This window comes from Ovis aries, chromosome 3, assembly GCF_016772045.2.
Source record: "Ovis aries strain OAR_USU_Benz2616 breed Rambouillet chromosome 3, ARS-UI_Ramb_v3.0, whole genome shotgun sequence".
In the NCBI taxonomy this organism is placed as follows: domain Eukaryota; kingdom Metazoa; phylum Chordata; class Mammalia; order Artiodactyla; family Bovidae; genus Ovis; species Ovis aries.
The window spans coordinates 199,960,284-199,983,366 of record NC_056056.1 but is presented as its reverse complement, the minus strand read 5'-3'; the positions used below and the strand labels follow the sequence as shown (position 1 = coordinate 199,983,366).

Sequence of the window (23,083 nt, the reverse complement as noted above, 5' to 3'; positions counted from 1 at the left end):
GGACATGGAATCAGACGGCTGCACTGTTCGGTCTCAGATTCACCCAGGGCAATAGAAGACACGGTGACCCATGGCTCACCAGCATGACTAAGGAAAGAAGTGTTGCCACTACTTATACTGACTATGTATGAGTATAAGGAGGATATGCAAAATAAGGATGTACTTACATTATAAATTCAATTGTAATTTTAGAGGTAGTGGTTAAGGTTTTGTTTGGCTTTGTTTCTTATTTTGTTGTAGTTTGGTTTTTATTATTTCAAAGGTACTTCTGGACCTTATTAATCATGGTTTCATGGCTCTTTTGAAATGCTGTTGATTCCTGGTGGTTAGGATGTCAGAAAAGTCTGTTTTTCCTGAAGGCAGACTTTTGAGCTCAAGCTGAATGTTGGTGCACCAGGCTAGGTGCTGACATCAGTCACAGTCGCTCTGGTTCCTTCTTTATGGATCCTTCACAGACAGCAGTCCTAAAAATAGGAGGGAAGTTTTACTAGTACTGTGTTCTCCAGTGGAGTGTGCTCTCTGTTGAAGACAAACAATAGGAAATGCCTCATTAAAACTCACTTCTCTGCTTAGAAACAACCCTTCCTCACAGTACGGGTCAGGGGATGAACAAAAAGAGGCTGCTTTGTGAAGCCTTTGTGCTAAGAATGAGTTTTGCCTTTTAAAAGTTGGAAAAAATTAAAGGAAGAATACTATTTCACAACAAATAATATATGGAAATTATATAATTAAAATACCAATGTCCATAAGTAACATTTTATTGAAACATAGCCACAAACTTGTTTACTGACTTTCTATGACTATTTCTGTCCTACATCAGGCTTGTATAGTTGCAGCAGAGACTGTATGATCCACAGAATCCAAAATGTCTGTCTGCCCTTTGCAGGAAATGCTTGCTGACCATTTAATACAGACAATGGAAACTGGCTTTTTGTTTCAGTATAACATAAGCCCTCAAGAACTCACCATTTATTGATATTTACAAGAAACAAATCACTTCTTAACCGCTAGCAGTTAACAATGGCTTTAGCTGCATTAAGAATGTAGGCAGATCCCAGTGTAACTGCTCCATGCTGTTCCATCTCTTTGAAATGCTCATCTCCTCCCGTTCTCTAAGAACATCCGTACTCAGAGAGTCAGCTCAAATGTCAACTCTTTATCAAGCCTTCCCTAGTCTCAAGAGACCCTTCTCCCTTTCCTCCCCTGCTCTAATCCCATGTGTATCACTCCAGTGCACTATAAGTGGTCACAATTCTCTGATTTCCTGTCTGCCTCCTCCACGTGCTATGAGCTTCATATACAAGTATCCTGTTTTGATAATCCTTGTAGGGACTTCCCTGGTGATATAGTGGTTAGGACTTTACCATCCAATGGCAGGGGTGTGTGTTTCATCCTTGGTCAGGGAATTAAGATTCCACATGCTTCCTGGCCAAAAAAAAACAAAGCATAAAACAGAAGCAATATTGTAGCAAATTCAATGAAGATTTTTAAAATTGTCCACATCAAAAAAAATCTTAAAAAATAATAATCCTTTTAATCCAAACAGTTAGCCACTTAATAATCTTGTGAAATGTAAAAAAAAAAAAAAAAATCAGTGAATGGATGTTTTCAAAAGTAAGGGAGTATTAAGAAAACATCAACAGATTTAACCATCAGAGAAATATTTAACAATAGGAATTTTATTTGAACTCTGCTTTCTGTCTTGGTTATGTCAACCAGAAAGCAGTGCAAACTGCTAGACAAATATAGAATAGATTTGAATAGAATAAATCTTGCCCTAGGTTTTGCATATAGGAGAAAAAAATTGCAAAGTAAACATAAGGTATGTTCCCTTGACAAGGAAGAGTGACATCAATTATGGTATGATTCATATTACACTTCTCGTCCTTGATCTTAAATGAAGACCTTTCAATGACAAACGTGTGAAGGGCTTGAAGCAGACGAATAAAATGTTTAATGACAGAGTTTTCTGGAAATATTTTTATAGTCACAAGCATCTGGTCCCAGAGTGCCCCCTTTGGGCCATAAATATACAGAATCTAAGTTTTAAGCTCCTGCAATGAATACTAAACTGAAGACTGTCATGCTATTGCTGATGAATAGACTTTTTTACTTTTTTTTCATTTTTGGCTTATACACTTCTTTATCTCCTCCATATTTCCATATGGAATCTTTCAGAGTAAAACCAGATAAAATTACCTAAATGAGAAAATCAGAGACATTTTGGAATGACTAAGATGTAACCAGTAAGGTTTTCTCATTTAGTAAGAAAGGAGGAAAATGACTGTAACACACAATTTATCACTTTCCAGTACTTGAAACTTGGCATGAACTGAATAATAATTGGAAACTAAAAACCAGCAAAAACTGGTTTGTTCCCATTCACATGTGCCTTGCTATTCAGCTAACAGGAATCAGCCATCTGATGCAAAGACCTCTGCCTTGCAGCTACAGAGAGACAGACGACAGTTTAAAGAATTCCTATTTTTGAACCACTTTCATATTTTAGCTGGATACCTTGTCAGATCAACCAGAGGAGACTTTATATATTTTCTATATACATAAAACTACAGATATAAGATTGTATATATTTATATATGTGCATGCATAGCCCACCATGTACAAGTCTTGTGCTCAGTCTATGATCCTCATTTGAAAGAAGCATTTGCATGAACTTTTCTGGGCAACCACAGATATGTGGTGATGAAATATCCTTAAATCCTCCTGGTGTTGAGTAATTCATTCATTCTGCACAATTTATTCTGCTTGAGTTACTTTCTTGCCATACTTCCTGAAGACAGCAGTGAAGCTAGCCAGCGTCTTTGCAGATTTCATGCTTCGTGTATCCAAGACAAAGTCCTTGAACCTGTGCAGAGAGGGAGGCATTGAATGTGGCTGGGGATGTATGGCCTTAGGCCAAAGAGACAGTGGGTCTAGTTGAAGTGCTGATATATATATATATATATATATATATATATATATATACACAAATATTATATTTTATTTATTCTTATTTATTTTTGTGATTTTACCTCACCCAAGACCACAGACTCTTTGAAATGCATTTCTCTTTAATACCTGAAAACCTAAACTTTATATCCAGACAAATTCTTCCAAATTACAATATAATATTCCATCTCCTGAATGGATTCAAGAGTCTTAGCAAGTCTGGGAGATGAAGGATGCATTAGATCTTTGTGAGGCTTGGATTTGGAATATTTCTGGTAGTTGATAAGAGCAGAATAAAACTGTATGCTTATAAGGTAGTAGGGGGCTAAAGCAAGTAATTCTTGAAGGACATATATCCTAGTTGTTATTTACTCAGGTCAGAGAGAATAATAATATGTTTGATGTATGGGCTCATATGAATAGGAAAATATAGAAAATATCCATTTTTTGTGATTCCCAGAACCACTCACCGAAACGCGCTGTGCTGCGGACTTCCCTGGTGGTCCAGCAGGTTAAGACTCTGTGCTTCTACTGCGGGGGCACAGCTTCTATACCTGGCCGGGGAACTAAGGTCCTGCACACTGCCCAACTCGGCCAAAAAGATAAATAAATAAAAGGAGAATGTTTAAAAATAATAACAATTTTAAGAAAAGATATGCATTGAGCTGGATGAGAACAAGTGGTAGTAATTATGTAGCAGTAGTGACGAGGCTATCTAACAGAAACCACCCTTCACAGACATGTTCACACTTAATTCTCACAACAACCCTTGTTAAAAGTATTATGAGACCCTCTTCAAGTAAGAGAACACTGGTGTTCAGTGAGTGCATCTTGTGTTAGGTCCCCTAGTATCAGAACCCAAGACAGGGATTGTCATACATAGGGTTTTTTGAAAGTGTCGTATTGGGTGAAATCCATACAAGAAAAGGGAAGCAGGAGAAGACAAGAGAGTTGTCTTAGCCTGACATTTTGCTCCCTGGTGGAGGAGCCTGATAGGCTGCAGTCCATGGGGTCGCTAAGAGTCGGACACGACTGAGCGACTTCACTTCAGTTTTCACCTTCATGCATTGGAGAAGGAAATGGCAACCCACTCCAGTGTTCTTGCCTGGAGAATCCCAGGGACGGGGGAGTCTGGTGAGTTGCCGTCTATGGGGTCGCACAGAGTCGGACATGACTGAAGTGACTCCGCAGCAGCAGCATCCATCACAAAGGGGCTTCCCTGGTGGCTCAGTCGATAAAGAATTGGCCTGCAGTGCAGGAGACCCGGGTTTGATCCCTGGGTTGGGAAGATCCCCTGGAGAAGGAAATGGTGACCCACTCCAGTATCTTTGCCTGGAAAATCTGATGGACAGAGGAGCCTGGTGGACTGCAGACCACAGGGTCGCAAAGAGTTGGACAGGGCTCAGCAACTAACACTTATTACTTACTTATCAATCACAAAAGGGAAAGGGGGCGGCAGAGGATGAGATGGTTACATAGTATCATTGACTCCATGGACATGAGTTTGAGCAAACTCCAGGAGAGAGTGAAGAACTGGAGAGCCTGGCATGCTGTGGTCCATGGGGTCGCAAAGAGTCAAACTTAGTGACTGAATAATAACAACATCCATCACTCAATCACTGTGGTCTGCCCTCAGCCTGGGAACCTGATCTCTTAGGCACTTTCCAGCAGGCAGTTCCCTTTAGTGGGAGACAGCTGTGAGGGATGGGGCTGCAGCCAGATGCTTCTAGCAGCACCAGGAAGACAAAATAGATCACCGGCCAAGCAGACCCAAGCTGGCCACCAACCGCATCTTCCAGTGTTTAATTCATTGCCCAGAACTGATGTAACTTCTGAATGGCAGAACGAGGATGCAAACCCTGATTTGCTTAAGCTCTTACCATGACCCAGGCATGGATTAGCCTATTTATCCTACTGTTTGAAACTTTATACAATTAGTATTTGTTTTTCTCAGGGCCTGCTTTGAGCCAGACACATTGCTGAGAGCTAGAAAGGGAGGTGTGCTGACTGGGAGTGGAATGCAGCCTTCCCATCACTCAAGAGCTGCCATGGAGGCCTGAGCCATCCTGACTGTGGACTGAGAGATTAATGCTTGTTTTTCTCCCAAAGGCTGACGAGATGCAGGATGTGATGCATTTTAACTACACTGCGTGGCCCGATCACGGGGTGCCCACAGCCAATGCTGCAGAAAGCATCCTGCAGTTTGTACACAAGGTCCGACAGCAGGCTATGAAGAGCAAAGGCCCCATGATCGTGCACTGCAGGTAACCTCCTCAAAGGTGCTGGCTGTTAGAAATCATGGAGGGAATTGCCCATCATTCCGTAAATCTCTGATCAGATTGAATTAACTGGTCAATGAGTTATACTTTTTAAAAATTTAAATGGTGGTGAGGGAGGTGAGAGGGGCATTCAAGATGGGGGAGACACATGTATACCTGTGGCTGGTTCATGTTGATGTATGGCAAAAACCATCACAATATTGCAATTATCCTCCAGTTAAAAAAAATAATTTTAAAACATTTAAAAAATTATGATGAATGAAGTCTTACTAAACACATGATTTACATATAATATGGCTATCTTAGGGCTTCTCAGGTGGCTCAGAAGTAAAGAACACACCTGCCAATGCAGGAGACGCAAATTTGATCCCTGAGTTGGGAAGAGCCCCTGGGGAAGGAAATGGCAACCCACTCCAGTATTCTTGCCTGGAAAATTCCATGGACAGAGGAGCCCGGCAGGCTGTAGTTCATGGGGTCACAAAAGAGGCATATACAACTTAGCAACTAAAAAACAACAAAAACATTGTTTATCAGAGGTAGCAATGAGATAAAGATGTCAGAGGAGGCTTTGGTAGCCAATAAGCCTGGATCTGCCATAAGGGTGGTGTCATCTGCATATCTGAGGTTATTGATATTTCTCCTGGCAATCTTGATTCCAGCTTGTGTTTCTTCCAGTCCAGCATTTCTCATGATGTACTCTGCATAGAAGTTAAATAAGCAGGGTGACAATATACAGCCTTGATGTACTCCTTTTCCTATCTGGAAACCATCTGTTGTTCCATGTCCAGTTCTAACTGTTGCTTCCTGACCTGCATACAGATTTCTCAAGAGGCAGGTTAGGTGGTCTGGTATTCCCATCTCTTTCAGAATTTTCCACAGTTTATTGTGATCCACACAGTCAAGGGCTTTGGCATAGTCAAGAAAGCAGAAATAGATGTTTTTCTGGAACTCTCTTGCTTTTTTGGTGATCCAGCGGATGTTGGCTATTTGATCTCTGGTTCCTCTGCCTTTTCTAAATCCAGCTTGAACATCAGGGAGTTCACGGTTCACGTATTACTGAAGCCTGGCTTGGAGAATTTTGAGCATTACTTTACTAGCATGTGAGATGAGTGCAATTGTGTGGCAGTTTGAGCATTCTTTTGCATTGCCTTTCTTTGGGATTGGAATGAAAACTGACCTTTTCCAGTCCTGTGGTCACTGCTGAGTTTTCCAAATTTGCTGGCATATTGAGTGCAGCACTTTCACAGCATCATCTTTCAGGATTTGAAACAGCTCAACTGGAATTCCATCACCTCCACTAGCTTTGTTTGTAGTGATGCTTCCTAAGGCCCACTTGACTTCACATTCCAAGATGCCTGGCTCTAGATTAGTGATCACACCATCGTGATTATCCAGGTCGTGAAGATCTTTTTTGTACAGTTCTTCTGTGTATTCTTGCCACCTCTTCTTAATATCTTCTGCTTCTGTTAGGTCCATACCATTTCTGTCGAGCCCATCTTTGCATGAAATGTTCCCTTGGTGTCTCTAATTTTCTTAAAGAGATCTCTAGTCTTTCCCATTCTGTTGTTTTCATCTACTTCTTTGCATTGATCGCTGAAGAAGGCTTTATCTCTTCTTGCTATTTTTTGGAAATCTGCATTCAGATGCTTATATCTTTCCTTTTCTCCTTTGCTTTTCGCTTCTCTTCTTTTCACAGCTATTTGTAAGGCCTCCTCAGACTGCCATTTTGGTTTTTTGCATTTCTTTTCCATGGGGATGGTCTTGATCCCTGTCTCTTGTACAATGTCATGAACCTCATTCCATAGTTCATCAGGCACTCTATCTATCAGATCTAGGCCCTTAAATCTATTTCTCACTTCCACTGTATAATCATAAGGGATTTGATTTAGGTCATACCTGAATGGTCTAGCGATTTTCCCTACTTTCTTCAATTTGAGTCTGAATTTGGTAATAAGGGGTTCATGATCTGAGCCACAGTCAGCTCCCGGTCTTGTTTTTGTTGACTATATAGAGCTTCTCCATCTTTGGCTGCAAAGAATATAATCAGTCTGATTTCGGTCCATGTGGAGAGTCTTCTCTGGTGTTGTTGGAAGAGGGTGTTTGCTATGACCAGTGCATTTTCTTGGCAAAACTCTATTAGTCTTTGCCCTGCTTCATTCCACATTCCAAGACCAAATTTGCCTGTTACTCCAGATGTTTCTTGACTTCCTACTTTGCATTCCAGTCCTCAGATATGCAGATGACACCACCCTTATGGCAGAAGGTGAAGAAGAACTAAAAAGCCTCTTGATGAAAGTGAAAGAGGAGAGTGAAAAAGTTGGCTTAAAGCTCAACATTCAGAAAACAAAGATCATGGCATCCGGTCCCATCACTTCATGGGAAATAGGTGGGAAACAGTAGAAACAGTGTCAGACTTTATTTTGGGGGTCTCCAAAATCACTGCAGATGGTGACTGCAGCCATGAAATTAAAAGATGCTTACTCCTTGGAAGAAAAGTTATGACCAACCTAGATAGTATATTCAAAAGCAGAGACATTACTTTGCTGACTAAGGTCCGTCTAGTCAAGGCTATGGTTTTTCCAGTGGTCATGTATGGATATGAGAGTTGGACTGTGAAGAAGGCTGAATGCCGAAGAATTGATGCTTTTGAACTGTGGTGTTGGAGAAGACTCTTGAGAGTCCCCTGGACTACAAGGAGATCCAACCAGTCCATTCTGAAGGAGATCAGCCCTGGGATTTCTTTGGAAGGAATGATGCTAAAGCTGAAACTCCAGTAATTTGGCTACCTCATGGGAAGAGTTGACTCATTGGAAAAGACTCTGATCCTGGGAGGGATTGGGGGCAGGAGGAGAAGGGGACGACAGAGGATGAGATGGCTGGATGGCATCACAGACTCAATGGACATGAGTCTGGGTGAACTCCAGGAGATGGTGATGGACAGGGAGACCTGGCGTGCTGCGATTCATGGGGTCGCAAAGAGTCGGACACGACTGAGCGACTGAACTGAACTGAACTGAACTGAAGCCTGGATCTAGCATTTTTTGCCTTGTGAGCTAGAATGACTAAGTGTGTGAGTGTGTGAGTGTGTGTGTGTGTGTGTCAGGTGGAGGGGTGGGGGTTGGGGGGTGATAGTGATAGTATGTGTCTCCCTGGAAAGAAAAATGCCCCGTAACCTACCAAGTTTCTGACTAGGGAGGCTGCACTTGCTGGCAGTCATTCCCAGGCCAAAAAGCTTTGCTTCACAGAATGAGGTTACCTAGTCTCAACATGCTTCCTTCCAAGAGCGGAAAATAAAGCTGCTCAACCCTTGTCAAACACGTGGCCTCCTTTCACGCAGAGTGGGTACAGTTCTGGATGTGGCTTCATGAGTGTTCACCCAGGCCCAGAAACAGTCTACGTGAGAAGATAAGAGGGAAGAGTTGCCTGGTAGAAAAAGCAAATCAGGGCTCTGAATTTGTGGTTTTTCATGTTGGATTTCTCTCCCAGCAAATCTCACAAGCAGATTGCTTTTGATTGCTTTTCATTCCCTTTTCTCCTGAGTGCATGTACATATGTTGTGAGTCGTGTCCAGCTCTTTGCGACCCCCATAGACTATAGCCCACCAGGCTCCTCTATCCATGGACTTTCCCACAAGAATACTAGAGTGGGTTGCCGTTTCCTTCTCCAGGGGAATCCTCCTGACCCAGGATCGAACCTGCATCTCCTGCCTTAGCAGGTGAATTCTTTACCATCTGAGCCACCAGAGAAGCCCTTTCTTTTTCTCGTATTTCCTCATAATTCAGAGTTCAGAGTCAGCTGGCACTTCATCCCATGAGTGATTGGAAGAAAGGAGAGCTGAGTTTTTCTGTGACACTGGGGACTGTGGTGATGAACTGGTTCGCCTGAATCACTCCACTTCCCTCTATACTCAGAGTGCTGGGACTTGGGGACTGAAAGATACTGGATCCAAATATTAAAGCTGATTTTGAGGCAATTACCTCAAAGATCCCTGGGTGCCTGAAGCAGACCAGCACCCACTAGCAGGGCACACACGCCCTAAGGAAGGTCTGAGACAGTAAACTTGACCTAGGGCTGGATGGCCCCCGCGCTAGATCTGGAGTGCGGGCATCTCAGCTCGACTTTAAAGTTGGACAGGAGGGTTTAACTCTGAGGCTCCTCAGAAGGCTGGAATTGTTTACATGTATCAGCTTCTTGGGCTTCCCTGGTGGCTCAGTGGTAAAGAACCCACCTGCCAAACCAGGACACATGGGTTCAATCCCTGGGTCGGGAAGATGTTCTGGAGGAAGAAACAACCACCCACTTCAGTATTCTTATCTGGGAAATCCCATGGACAGAGGAGCCTGGCGGGCTACAGTCCATGGGGTTGCAAAAGAGTTGGACATGACTTAGCAACTAAACAACAACAAGATCATCTCCTTGAGGGCTGATTCTTGCCTGGTTCCTGCTGGTTCCAGCAGGTTCCATATGAATCCTCACTTTCCTAAGGAATAGAGAGCCCAGGGACAGGAGGGCCAGGGGTGGCCAAGGCAGACCCACAGCAGTCTAAGGGAGGGAGCAGCGATAAACCTGTAATATTAGGAGACACACCAACCAGGACTGCATATAAACATCAGGGAGGTAAATAAGTTCACTTGTATCACTTCTTTTTAGATTCCTCCTATAAAGAATGTCATACGATACTATTTACAAAACAGAAATTGACTCACAGACTTAGAGAATTCATGGTTGCCAAGGGGGAAGGATGCCGACAAGGAACAGCTCGAGGGCAAGGGAGTTTGGGATGGGCATGTACACACTGCAATATTTAAAACAGATAACCAACAAGGTCCTACTGTATAGCACGTGGAGCTCTGCTCAATGTTATGCAGAAGCTCAAATGAGAAGGGGAGTTTGGAGGAGAATGGATACATGTATATGTATGGCTGAGTCCCATTGCTGGGCACCTGAAACTATCACAACATTGTTAATCGGCTATACTCCAATATAAAATAAAGAGTTTTTTAAAAATAAGGGCGTCCCTGGTGGCTCAGTGGTAAAGAATCTGCGTGGGAATGCAGGAGACATGAGCTTGATCCCTGATCCAGGAAAATTCCGTATGCTGAGGAGCAAGTAAGATCATGAGCCACAACTATTAAGCCTGGGTTCTAGAGCCTGGGAACTGCAACTATGAAAGCTGGTGTACCCTAGAGCCCTTGCTCCACAACAGAAGAAGCCACCACAATGAGAAGCTGTCAAACCACAACTAGAGAGTAGCCAAGACATCCAGAGAAAAACCGGTGCAGCAATGAAGACCTAGTTTATAGCCAAAATCAATAAATACGATTATTTTTTTAAAAAAATCAGTTGGGAAATGTCAATTTCGTCTTCTCTTCTCAATGATGGTACGTATAGTTTTGGTGGATTTTACACTTATTTGTTTCCAACAATGTAGAAAGTGAAAGTGAAACTGAAGTTGTTCAGTTGTGTCTGACTCTTTGTGACCCCGTGGACTATAGCCCACCAGGTTCCTCCGTTCATGGGATTCTCCAGGCAAGAATACTGGAGTGGGTTGCCATTTCCTTCGCCCCGGGATCTTCCTGACCCAGGGGTTGAACCCAGGTCTCCTGCATTGCAGGCAGATGCTTTAACCTTCTGAGCCACCGGGGTCCCCCTCCAACAGTGTAGAAGGGCAGTCTGTAAGTGTCGTGATATCGGAACCTCTTTTTCAGTGCTGGAGTCGGTCGGACGGGAACGTTCATCGCCCTGGACAGGCTCTTGCAGCACATTCGGGATCATGAGTTTGTCGACATCCTGGGGCTGGTGTCAGAAATGCGGTCATACCGGATGTCTATGGTACAGACCGAGGTAGGAACTGAATCATAGGCATTTTTAAATTGGGACTTGACTGAAAAACTTCCCACTATTCAATCCCATATTTCAAAACCATTGTCTCAAAATGTTTTTTTGCATTTGCTGTTCCTAGTTTCTTACTGTGCACATTCAAACTGCTCCAAGGTATAAAAGAAACATAACCATTCGGTATATAGTGTCTACACTTTTACTGGTGTCCTATGCCCTCCAGTAAGCCAGAGCACATGGATGTATCTATAATGGAATAAAACCTCTTTGAACAGACCGAGAGTTCAGTGAGGGTAACAGCCATCTGGGGAAATGCCACCAAGTGGAGACTTTGGAATTGGTGTGATTTAATTTCTATTTAAAATGCTAGACTCAATTCTGTAAGTTTGTCATTGGTTTGCCCTTCATGTGACTCTGTTCACTTGTGAGGATAATATGTGTTGCACATGTGCTTTCTGATGAGATAAAAATCTTTATGATTTTAAGGGTTTCCAGCCCTTCATCCACCAACACAGACAGTCTCCTTGAGCTAAATGAATGGATTCCTTATTGTAACAACACAGAGGCATCTCCAGAAATAGCCATCAGTGCTACCTGCCCCCCTCCCGGGGCCGCCTCTTCTCCCAAGCCCCTTCCTCCCGTGAAGCCTTTGAAATGCACTCAGGCTGGAATGGCAGCCCCGCCCGGTGCCCGCACACAGCAGCACAGCCTCTGAGCATCCGTGGGTGTACACTTGTGTGTGCCCCAAACCAGAGCAAAATAGCTTCTTGGTAATCTTAGTCACCCAGCCGTACTCGCAACTTCTTAGCTTCAGGCGAACAATAATAATCCTCCTCCTCGAGGAGTGTGTGTGGGAGGAACACTTGCGGAATAGAATATAACCTGGCCTGACCGCTGATTTCAGTTCCCAAGGGATTAAAGCCTGCCTACCTCTTCCCTCTGCTTTTCCCTCCAACCACCACTAGATGTCAGTGCAGCGCAAAAGCCTGCTGTCCTGGCTCCTGTCTCAATGCTTCCGGTTTTCTCCCTTTCCTTGCCCTTTCCCATCTGGCCAAGGTTCTGCACAGCCATTCATTCCAATGTGTTTATTTCTGAGCTATAGCAACATCATAGCACTTTAGAAACAGTAACTCATTCACGTTCAGCTGCCTCAGGGATGATTAGGAAACAAGACATCTATTCGTGTCCTCCTCGAGATCACTCATATCCCAGCCCGGTTGCCTTCTAATTTACTGCCATGGGGACATGAACATCACCTTGTTATCATAAGTTTAAAAATGTCCCGGTTTCCCAGACAAGCCCAACTACCTAGTAATTAAACATTGCTTTATGAGTCCATCCATATTTTTGGTTTTCACTTCCATAAATCCATATCCTACTATGTGATTAAAATTCCCTGTTATGTATATTAATCCCCAAGCTTCAAAGGGCCAATCCTTATTTTAAGTATTTTGGATTTGATGAATTGTCTGCCCTCATTGACTTAATTTATACCTTTTATAATTTTATAGACTGTGATTATAGCCTGTTAGCTTTCAACTTCCCAGCAACAGGATCTTAATCCCTTTTTAAAAACTACCTTCACATGGCAGACCCTCTATCTGGTTTCCAGCATCATTATCCTTCTTCAGGTGTGGACATGAGACGAGGACAGCACCATGTGCCTTTCTGCACAGCTGAGAAAAAGTCCGATTCCCTCCCTAACTTTCTTTCCTCAAATTTTGATTGCTGCTTTGTTTATGGTAGTATTGTAGGTTGACATCTCCAGGGAAGATGGTCTTTTTAAAGTATGATATCCCTTCCCTGAACTCACATGGGAAAATTCAAGGTCTGCAGAAGAGGCAGAGGTCACCACGGGTCACTTATTTTTCCCAGCTGTTCCAGTCCACTCTCAAGTTCCCTCAGGATTTTGCTGGGATCCTCTCTAGCTCAAGTTGTTTGTTTATGTCAACTTCGTCATTAGTCATGTCTGGAACATCTTGTCCATTGACTTACCTCTGTTTTCCCTCATTCCTATGCTCTTTGTGGTTCAGCCTGTAACTTGAATGTTAGGATTTTTCCTAACATGCTCCTTGAGCTCATTCATGCCACATTTCTGCAGCCTCCTAGTTTACTGATGGTAATAAATAAAAAGAGCTGAGTCAACAATTATTTTCCTTCAGCATCCCAAAGCGCTTCTTTGACACTAATGGTTTTCAAGAGGCCAGAGTAATTCTCCAGCTGAGTCTATGTAAATACAGAAACCACAGTGCTGTATACAGGTTACCTCCCAGGCTAGTTTCTGATTTTTCTAGGTCCTCTTGATGGCCCATCACCCCAACCCCTCTACAAAGAGCAGAATTCACTGATTAATTTGGCCATGTCCTCAGATGCACGTGTCAAGTGCCTGCTGCATGGGCTGTATCGTGATGAACCCTCCTCCTCTTTCTCACCTGAGCAGATGTACCGTGTGGGTCCCTACATGAGAGCAGAGAGCAGGGTGGTCAGATCAGACTCTACGAGAGGCCTGAGTCCCAGCTTGACCACCGCACAACTCACTTCACCTCTCACAGCCCCCATTCGGATGAACAGATACACACAGACCTATAAAATAGGTAACCGACAAGAACCCTGCGAATAGCACAGGGAACTCTGCTCAATATCTTGTAATAACCTATAAGAAAAAGAATCTAAAATAAAAGACATAGATGCGTGTATAACTAAATAAATTTCCTGTACTTCCAAAATTATCACACTGGGGCTTCCCAGGTGATGCTAGTGGTAAAGAACCCAACTGCCAATGCAGGAGACGTTTAGGAGTCTCAGGTTCAGTCCCAGCGTCGGAAAGATCCCCTGGAGGAGGGAATGGCAACCCACTCCAGGATTCTTGCCTGGAGAATCCTATGAACTGAGGAACCTGGTGGATTACAGTGCATGGGTTCACAAAGAGTTGGACGCAACTGAAGCGAATCAGCACACATAAATCCAGTTATGTGCTCTTTCAGTCATGTCCAACTCTTTATGACCCCATGGATTGTAGCCCATTTAAAAAAGTTTAAAAAAAATTTTTTAATGTTTTTTGAAGTTCCCATTTCTCATCTATAAAATGCAAAGGACATTCACGAATTGTTTGTTGTAAAGTATGCATCCGATGAACCGATACCATCAAGATAAGTGCTTTGAAACTATAAAGTGTGGATGGCCTTCACCTTTCCTGGGCTCTCTTCTGTTTTTATCAAAGTTTTCTTTCATTTTCCTCTCACAGGCTTTCTCTGGAGGTCAGCTAGGTAGGGCCTTGCTTTGAGCCTCCAGGCCTCCTGACTGGCAGCTTAGATTTCTCCTGAACTCTCAGATATGTGTCTGTTAATAGTCTTTTGTTTACTTTTCCTGTGGCCTAAGTACTTTATTTATTTATTTGACACAAAGTTTTACCACTGTGTCATTATGGGTTGAGAAACCAGGCATTCTCTGCCCTTATCAATGCCCTGTGCTTGACTCAACACCGGAGACTGTGGAGGGATATGTCATAGTGAGAAAGGGAAGCTCAGTTACTGATGTGATATTGTCATGAAATAAGGGAATATATTTTCTCCCAACTTAAAAAAAAAAAATACATGTGAGTCAAAGCCAAGGAAGTCTGAAGTCTTTAGCCTCATCATTTGCATGAAGTTGTCAAACAAGAGACTCCTTAAAATCCTGCGGATATTTTAACTGGTTCTTATTTAAAGATCATTTTTAATGGTATTACTTAGAGAGAAAGTCTGGGAAATAGGGAAAAGGAAATGGGATAAAGATAGCTACTGTCAACATTTTGGTATTCGGAAAGATTAAAGGCAGAAGGAGACGGGGCTGGTGGAAGATGAGATGGTTAGATGGCATCACTGACTCAATGAACATGAATCCGAGCACACTCCGGGAGATAGTGAAGGACAGGGAAGACTGGCATGCTGCAGTCCACGGGGCCACAGAGAGTCAGACACGACTTAGCAACTGAACAACAGCAATAACAACATCTCGGCCTTAGTCAAGTATAACGTTCACGTGATTGTACTCATATGCTCTATAGACATATCATAATTTTGCATTCTGAATTTTCACTGAAGATTTTGCCATGTGTATCATCCTAAATTGCCTAAAACTCTATAAATCTCATTTTAAAGACTGAATACTCCCTCACTTCCTTCCTGCTTTCTTACTTCTGTCCATCCACACAACGTCATTTATTAGCATTTTATTAATTGTACCTCCACCAACTGGTTAAAAATGGCTGGTTCAACAAATTCAAATCATCATTGAATGCTACTTTTTAACTTTACTCACTTCATAGATTTAAAAAAATAATTGTTTTAGTTTACAGTTTTTTTATTGGCCATTTTTTGTACATGTTTTAATATTTTCTCAGTTTACCTTAAAAAACATTTAGGAAGTACAAACAAAGTGCTGGGTATTAGGAATAAAAAACACCCAGGCCCTGCCTTTCAGGAATATTTGGTCTAGTGGCTCAGAGGTTAAAGCGTCTGCCTCCAATGTGGGAGACCCGGGTTCAATCCCTGGGTCGGGAAAATCCCCTGGAGAAGGAAACGGTAACCCACTCCAGCATTCTTGCCTGGAGAATCCCATGGATGGAGGAGCTTGGCAGGCTACAGTCCAGGGGGTCGCAAAGAGTTGGACATGGCTGAGCGACTTCACTCACTTACTTACTTACTTAGTGGTTAGTAGATTTTATCTATTTGCCAATTTAAGTGTGTATGTTACTGATATGGATGAATTTTAAACAGAGATAAAGGTGTTGACATTTGTCATAATTCTTGAAAATATTTTTCCCTCTCAGTTTCTATTTTGCCCTTTATGTTATTCTTTTTTCTACTTTTTACATACAACAGTTTGACATCTTTGTTCTAATTTATTTCATTGTTTAAAGTTTAGAAAGCCCAGGGGCCTCCCTAGCAAGTCAGTGTTTAAGACTCTGTGCTTCTGATGCAGGGGGTGTGGCTTTGATCCCTAGTCCAGGAACTAAGATCCCATATGGGGTATGGCATGGCCAAAAAAAATTTAGAAAGCCCTTCCATAAAGTAATCAGAGAAGAATTAATCTATATATGCCTTTATATTTTTATGGCTTAATTTATTAAGCTTCTTGGAATTTATTTCAGTGTATTATGAGGCAATGTGCAATTTTTTTTGAAAAAGCCCCATGATTTACTGATTGAATATTCATTGCCTTTAGCATTAAGTAGTGTAATCTAAATCCTATTATTAAACAAAATATTTTTACAGTTGATTCTCTTGGATCGTCTAGTTTTGAAATTGTATGTTACAAATAATGAAGATTGTTTCCTTTGACATTCATCATAGTATTTAATACTCCCATAGTATTACAAATATTATTTTTTGCACAAACATATCTTTTTTTAGTTTTGGCCTTGCCGCGTGGTATGTGGAATCTTAGTTCCCTGACCAGGGATTGAACCCATGCCCCCTGCAGCTGAAGCACAGAATCTTAAACACTGGCTCCAGGGAGGTCGTTACATAAAGATACCTTGCTCTAAAGCATCTTTATCTTTTGCTCCAGGAGCAGTACATTTTTATCCATCAGTGTGTGCAACTGATGTGGATGAAGAAGAAGCAGCAGTTCTGTATCAGTGACGTCATCTATGAGAATGTCAGCAATTCCTAGCTCAGAATCCCAACAAGTAAGTAGAGAATACCCCATCATGGGCACCCTGTCTTAGAACAGTGAGAGAGGATATGATGGGATAAAGCAAAGGCGGCAGCAGCTATTTGCACTGACTCTGCCCCCACAGAGTTGGCCATAGGGAAAGAGACAGTAGCAGATCTTAGAGCTTCAGTGTGCCTTGGTTGGTGAGTATGGCAATGCAGGAGCTTCAGCAACTCACAAAGATTGGAGCTCTATTCCCTCCTGCCTAAAGCTTAAATTACTCTGATATTAAATCTGTGCCTGCAGATCCAATCAGGATATTACCATCCAACCCTACTTGCAACCCACTCCAGTATTCTTGCCTGGAAAAATCCCATGGACAGAGGGACCAGGTGGGCTACAGTCCATGGGGTCACAAAAGAGTGGGAAATGACTTAGCGACTAAACCACCATCACTATTTGTCTAGATACTTTATGCAAATATTTTGTTGACTACAAGTGCCATAGAAAGAGTTACAAAGGAAATATGAGCTGAAGTCAACACTCCCAAAGAAGAAAAACAATATTGACAATAGTCTCAGGTTATCGGAGTTTGGAAATGCCTTGATTTCATCTGTTATATGAGCAGTTACTTGAGGACATCCTGAAAAAATTATACCACAGTCAATACCTTGCTCTCACATTCTCCATAGATCAGATTTTGGAGGTGCAAATAATTGTGCCTAAAGTAACAAATAATCTTAAAAGATTCAATTGGGTAAACAGAGCATGGCATGTGTCTGAATATATTGGTATTGGGGGCACCACTGACAGGGAGAGAAAGGAGAGGGGTGCCTTGTGGAAACATGAAAGGATATGGACCAGTGGGTACCACCATAGGATTAGCATTGGTCCTTTACATCCGTCAACAAAGAGAGACAGGAAGCACGAGGAAGCAGGAAGGATAAAAAATAAGAGAAGACGTGTGTGTCCTAAGTCGCTTCAGACATGACTGAAGGACTCTTTGAGATCTCATGAACTGTAGCCCACTTCTCCATGGGAAGACAGACAGAGACAAATTTGCAAGCAGAAGGAAAGGCATTCAGAGCCATAGAAAGGAGGATGTGCACAGAGAAAGATGCCCAGGTAAATCCACATCCTCGTGGGCTGTGGGGTTGAGTGTAATGAGAGCTAGTGATGGAGTCAGAAAGTGATCAAAGAAAGCACGTCCAGCCACAGGGTTGTTGATGAGTAGCTTTGCTCTCCCAGGCTACTTACCATCTCTTTCTCTCTTTCTCTCTCTCTCTCTCCCTCATTCACAGGACAGAACATGATGTGTACCCATCCCCCTTTGCTCCCAGAGTTTTTTAGGGGGGCCCTACTAGCCATTTGCTAAAAAAGAGCCCCACTTTGTAGTATGTGGCCAAGGAGATAATTTATCTCATATGAGCACCGGAAAGACTTAGCCTTAAAGAGCCTACTGTGTCTTTTGGACTCTTTCACTTCTGGACATTCAATAATGGACCAAATTCGACCAAACACCAGAAAGGTCCAGATGCTCTGCAGAGGGCAGGCAGCACAACACTTTCGAAGAGTTTCACTGGCCCTTTGCTGGTTGGGCTGAGGTTTTTGTTGTTGTTTTTAAGTGCAATAATTTTTGTACCTGTGTGATTTTATCAGAACATTACCTTGTTTTCTGCCTGCACTGTTGATCAAACTCATAGCCCAAGAAGGAACAGATATTGTTAGTGTCACATGATACCTCATTGTTAAAAGGGGCGTGGCCACACATGAAGAAATAGCACTTCTGCTTCAAGGAAATTGAACCAATCATATCTGTGCTCCAACCCAGGCTATTGATTAGGACCAGGGAGGGTAGATGGGGGTAGAAAAAGGGGTTCTCCTCACGGACCAAGCGTGTATCTTTTCCAAATATGAAAAGCTGTAATTCATCTTCAAAGTAGAGTAGAAAAAAATATTTAAGTCTTAATTGTTCTAGTTTTTTCTTTTTTTTTTTTTTTCCTGGTTAATGGTTCAGTGTTTCTTCCTTGGCCCTCTTGGACTAATATCACTGTCCAGATTCTTTTTCAACAAACTAAATCTGATTCAGAAGACTCTGTGAGGTCTGACTCTTTAGACTCCATTGCTATTGGGGCAGTCTTGGTGCCTAGAGTTTGCATTCTTTTTTCTGTTGACCTGCATACATGTACAAACTATTTTTTTGCAAGCTATAAACACGCACTTTCCCCCAAAGAGCTGGGAATTTATGAAGTTGTGGCAATGAACTACAGCATGCTAGGACAATGATTTGGCTACATTTTGGGGGGGGGGTTAATATTGTCAAGTGTCCCTCTGGATTCCGACAGAGATCTCTTTCTGTTTTGTGTTCCTTTGGGCTGTCAGTTTCATTTTAACCCATGTAACTAGCAACGCTTTATTCTTTGCATTTTGTATAATTACAGTACATGATGGTGTCTTGTGACATGAACTGCTGTCAAAATGGACACGGATGATATCCTGAAGCCTGTTACTTTGTGTCACTTTCCTGAGAAAGAAGAGGTGGTGATACACAAAGGAAAACACTTTGAGTTGAAAGTAAACACAAACTGGCTGTCTGGCCCGGGCTTCCCGAACTGTCCTGTGTGCGTTTCAGAAGGCTGTGTCCCCCTGTCTGTGTATCCTTCCCTCGCCCTGGCTCCCCCTTATCCTGAGAACCTTCAGGAAGGTGATATCAGTTTCATAAGTGATCAGTGACCTTAGTGATGGTGAAGGATGCCAAGGGAACAGCTCTGCACCCCACTGTCTCTTGTCACTGAGAAGGCCTGGCCACAGCAGAGCTTGGCACAATCCTTTGCAAGACCTGGCCAGAGAGTCTCAGGCTGGCATCACTGGGGGAGTGGGCAGAGGTGGGCCAGACCCTGCAGGTTAACAGCTTGGCTTCCCTGGGTGTTATCAGTTTTGACTTGCACTCCCCTCCTTCCCCTTCTCACTTCCCCATTGCCCCCTCCTTCTCTTCTCACTCCCACACCTGAGATCCCTTCTTGGACATGTTAATAATGTATTGCTCCATTCCCGGGAACTAAAAAGTACCAAGTGTTTATGTGTGACTTCCTTAGGTGTTCGCACACAGACAGGTCAGGAGTGAAGTGTGCACCCTGGGGTGAACTGATAAGACACCTGCTGGTACTAGTGCATTTCCCATGCTCACAGACTGGAACTTTACTTCCCTGAAACTTAAAGCGCTTTGTAAATATTTTATGATTGTCTTGAGCACCCCTTCTTAGCAAGGATCAAATAGTCCCAGATCAATTTTCCCCAAAGAGAAGATGAAGTATCCAGAGATAGAGGGAAGGTTCAGGGAAAACTCACACCAGCTGCTTTACCAGATCCTCCGTTCAAGGGTTTTCACAGCCATCACTCTGCATACCCCTGGTACACCAGTGCTCCTAAAATTGTGAAGTTTATGGTGGGAAAAGCATCCATCTGTCAGAAGACTTGGATTTTCATCCTATTAGAGGACTTTGAAATTTATCTGTCCTGAGTCTCCACTGATGGACTGTGGAAGTGCCTACTAAAAGCACTGTATTTCACAGGTGTAAAAGGTATCAGAAATGATATTTCATGCAAAGATGCTTTGTATCTTATTCTTTCTTGTACCTTAGGGGATTCTCGAACCACCTCAATTTCCACTCTAGGATTCAACTTTAAAAATTCAGAGCAGAGGCAGTCAGGGCCTCTGTGTTGTTAACTAAGGTGTTTTTAAATCATCTGAGTAGTGCTACGACACAGTGAATATGGAGGCATTAGCACGTGTGGTCCACAGTAGCCTACATGGTGCTTAGAAAGAGCTGAAGAGTCTGATTTTACATAAATAGCTTAGAGAATATCTTTGCAAACCACGGTTTCCTAACATACTTATGTTACAACACATGACATAAAACTTTTTGCAGAGGGGGTGGGGAAAAGTGAAGAGAAAGGAGAGGAAATAAGATTTCAAGATTAACCTTAAGTGATAAGCCTAGATATTTGGCAATTATTTCTTAATAAAAATCATGGTGTTTTAAGTTTGAAACATATCTAAAGTGCACTGCATCAGTTTACTTAAAAAGTCAATAGTGTCAAATGTATTTTTTGGGCAACAGATTTCCCTTTCTAAATATATTCTGAGTCGCATAATTTTGGATTAACAAGATATTTAACTTTGAATGATACTGAGACCAAATTTCTGGGCTGCAAAAGCCAATTTGGGAAGTTAATTGAGAAATGACCTCGAGGCTCTAATGTATAAATTTAATATCTAATACCAATATATCCATACCTACATATTATATTAGTCTTCCCTTGTAGCTCAATTGGTAAAGAATCTGCCTGCAATGCAGGAGACCCAGGTTCAATCCCTGGGTCGGGAAGATCCCCTGAAGAACGAAATGGCAACCCACTCCAGTATTCTTGCCTGGAGAATCCCCAGGACAGAGGAGCCTGGCAGGCTACAGTCCACGGGGTTGCAAGAGTCAGACACAACTTAGCAAATAAACTACCACCACGCATTATATGGCTTTATTTAACTTGCAAAGGAAGGAAGGTAAAACATGGTAACCTTTTGCTGTGTTCTAATCCAGGATTTATCATTTTCCACTGCAAAGTCAACACTGCCCTCAAATTTAAAGTGAGAAAATTTAGTAAGGTTTTTTTTTTTTTTTGAAGTTCCTATAAAATCTTTAATCAGATTTTATAATCTCCGCCTTTTTCTAAAATCTGTCCCTGTCCCCAGAAAGGTGATACATCTCTCAAACAAAGCTGGGGTGTCAACATTTAAAGCAGGGGCTGGAGACTTCTTCGAGAGTTTTTTTGCAGACCTTATGAGAGCTGCTGGCTAGGGGATTGGCTCTCAACCAAGGAGGTGCAGTTACTGAATTCGATCTCTAAGAGCCAAAATCCTCCCTGCTTTCTAGGAGGCCTTCCTTTCCTCCTCGGGAAATGTCTGATGTAATGTGCTTCAAACTAACTGGCTGCATTCCTAGCTCACCGATCACTCTCCTGGGGCTTGGCACAGGCTCAGAGCTCAGGGGCCTTACCCAGCTCTGAATAGAACATCCACTTTGGCCAAAGGGGTTAGAAAGAAACAAAAACCCAACATACACCAACTCCTACCTCTACCTCTGGTTTTTTAACCTTCCTGTTTGGATGCATTTGAAGGAACCTTAAGCCATCATCTCTCTAATTCCTGACCTTCCGGGACAGCAGGATTTTTGTTTGTTGTTTTCAGTTTCAACTTATGCTTATCACAAAACCTGATCCTGGTGGGCCACTCAGTAAAGGATGAAGGGCCATGTATAGCTCTGGCAGTTGTATTATGAAGGACTTGAGCAAACTGAAGATTGTCCAGGGCGGGTTACCAGAACCCTGAGCGACGCCAAAGGCAAAGGTCAGGACTACCAGACCTTAACAGACTGAGGCCATTCAGCCTGGAGTCAAGGATGAGTCATTAGTTTTTTGAATCATTCATTAAACAAATATGTGTTTTTGTAATCACTTTGAATGAACCGATCAATCAACCAAAGAAAGATTTTTTGATCACTTACAATAGGCAGGCATGAGAGCACAAATCTAGAGAAGGGAATGGCAACCCACTCCAGTAATTCTTGCCTGGAGAATCCCATGGACAGAGGAGCCTGGTGGGCTACAGTCCATGGGGTCACAAAGAGTTGGACATGACTGAGCGATCCAGCTGGAGAAGGCGATGGCACCCCACTCCAGTACTCTTGCCTGGAAAATCTCATGGATGGAGGAGCCTAGTGGGCTACTGTCCATGGGGTCACAAAGAGTTGGACATGAATGAGCAATCCAGCACACACGCAGACCATGAATGGTTGCTATAGGCTAACTTGGAAAAATATGTTATGGAATCAGTTTGGTTGCTGTTGAAAGCACTAATAAAGCAATTAGACAAGTGGAACAAGGGTTTTTCTACATTTTTCACTTCTGTAGCTCAAATGTTGTCAATACATCTGTAATGGTACACCAGTAATGGCGGTGTACCTTTTGTCCCAGTAGCTCATAGGACAGAAACACCACGTTCTCGTGGCTTTTGTTACTCAGCAGTCACCATAGACCTGACATGCTTCTTCTTCATGGAAGAAACATACTGGATCAGCAAACCAGCCTAGTCTCCTACTCAAAATCAGACTCTCCTCCACCGCATCCCTGGCAGATGGCTAATTCTTTTCTATGAACCACTTCCAATGTGCTTCTGGAATTGCCATCTCTAGGGCAGCCCATTGCTCCATTCATCAGAAAGGGTTTCCTTCTCTTGCTTACACATCTAAGGACCTTATTCACGACAAGGGTGTCTGGCTCTATACATCTCATGGAGAGAGGCATGAAGTCCAAATCCACTTCCC

At 42.6% G+C, this 23,083-nt stretch overlaps 1 protein-coding gene across 4 annotated transcripts in view; it reads left to right on the top strand.

Annotated features, from left to right (window-relative positions):
• The window catches only part of PTPRO (protein tyrosine phosphatase receptor type O), a 268,043-nt gene extending 247,285 nt beyond the window's left edge, over positions 1 to 20,758 (top strand). For 2 of the 4 annotated variants that reach the window (XM_060413365.1, XM_042247492.2), the window contains 4 exons: positions 5,059 to 5,213; positions 10,937 to 11,072; positions 16,617 to 16,737; positions 19,145 to 20,758. In XM_060413365.1, coding sequence (XP_060269348.1) covers positions 5,059 to 5,213; positions 10,937 to 11,072; positions 16,617 to 16,721 — 396 coding nt within the window. In that variant the 3' untranslated portion in view covers positions 16,722 to 16,737; positions 19,145 to 20,758. Of the gene's footprint in view, positions 1 to 5,058; positions 5,214 to 10,936; positions 11,073 to 16,616; positions 16,738 to 18,004 lie in introns of all 4 variants that reach the window. The other 2 variants (XM_027967840.3, XM_042247491.2) reach the window with 1 other exon arrangement.
• The last annotated feature ends 2,325 nt before the right edge of the window (positions 20,759 to 23,083 follow it).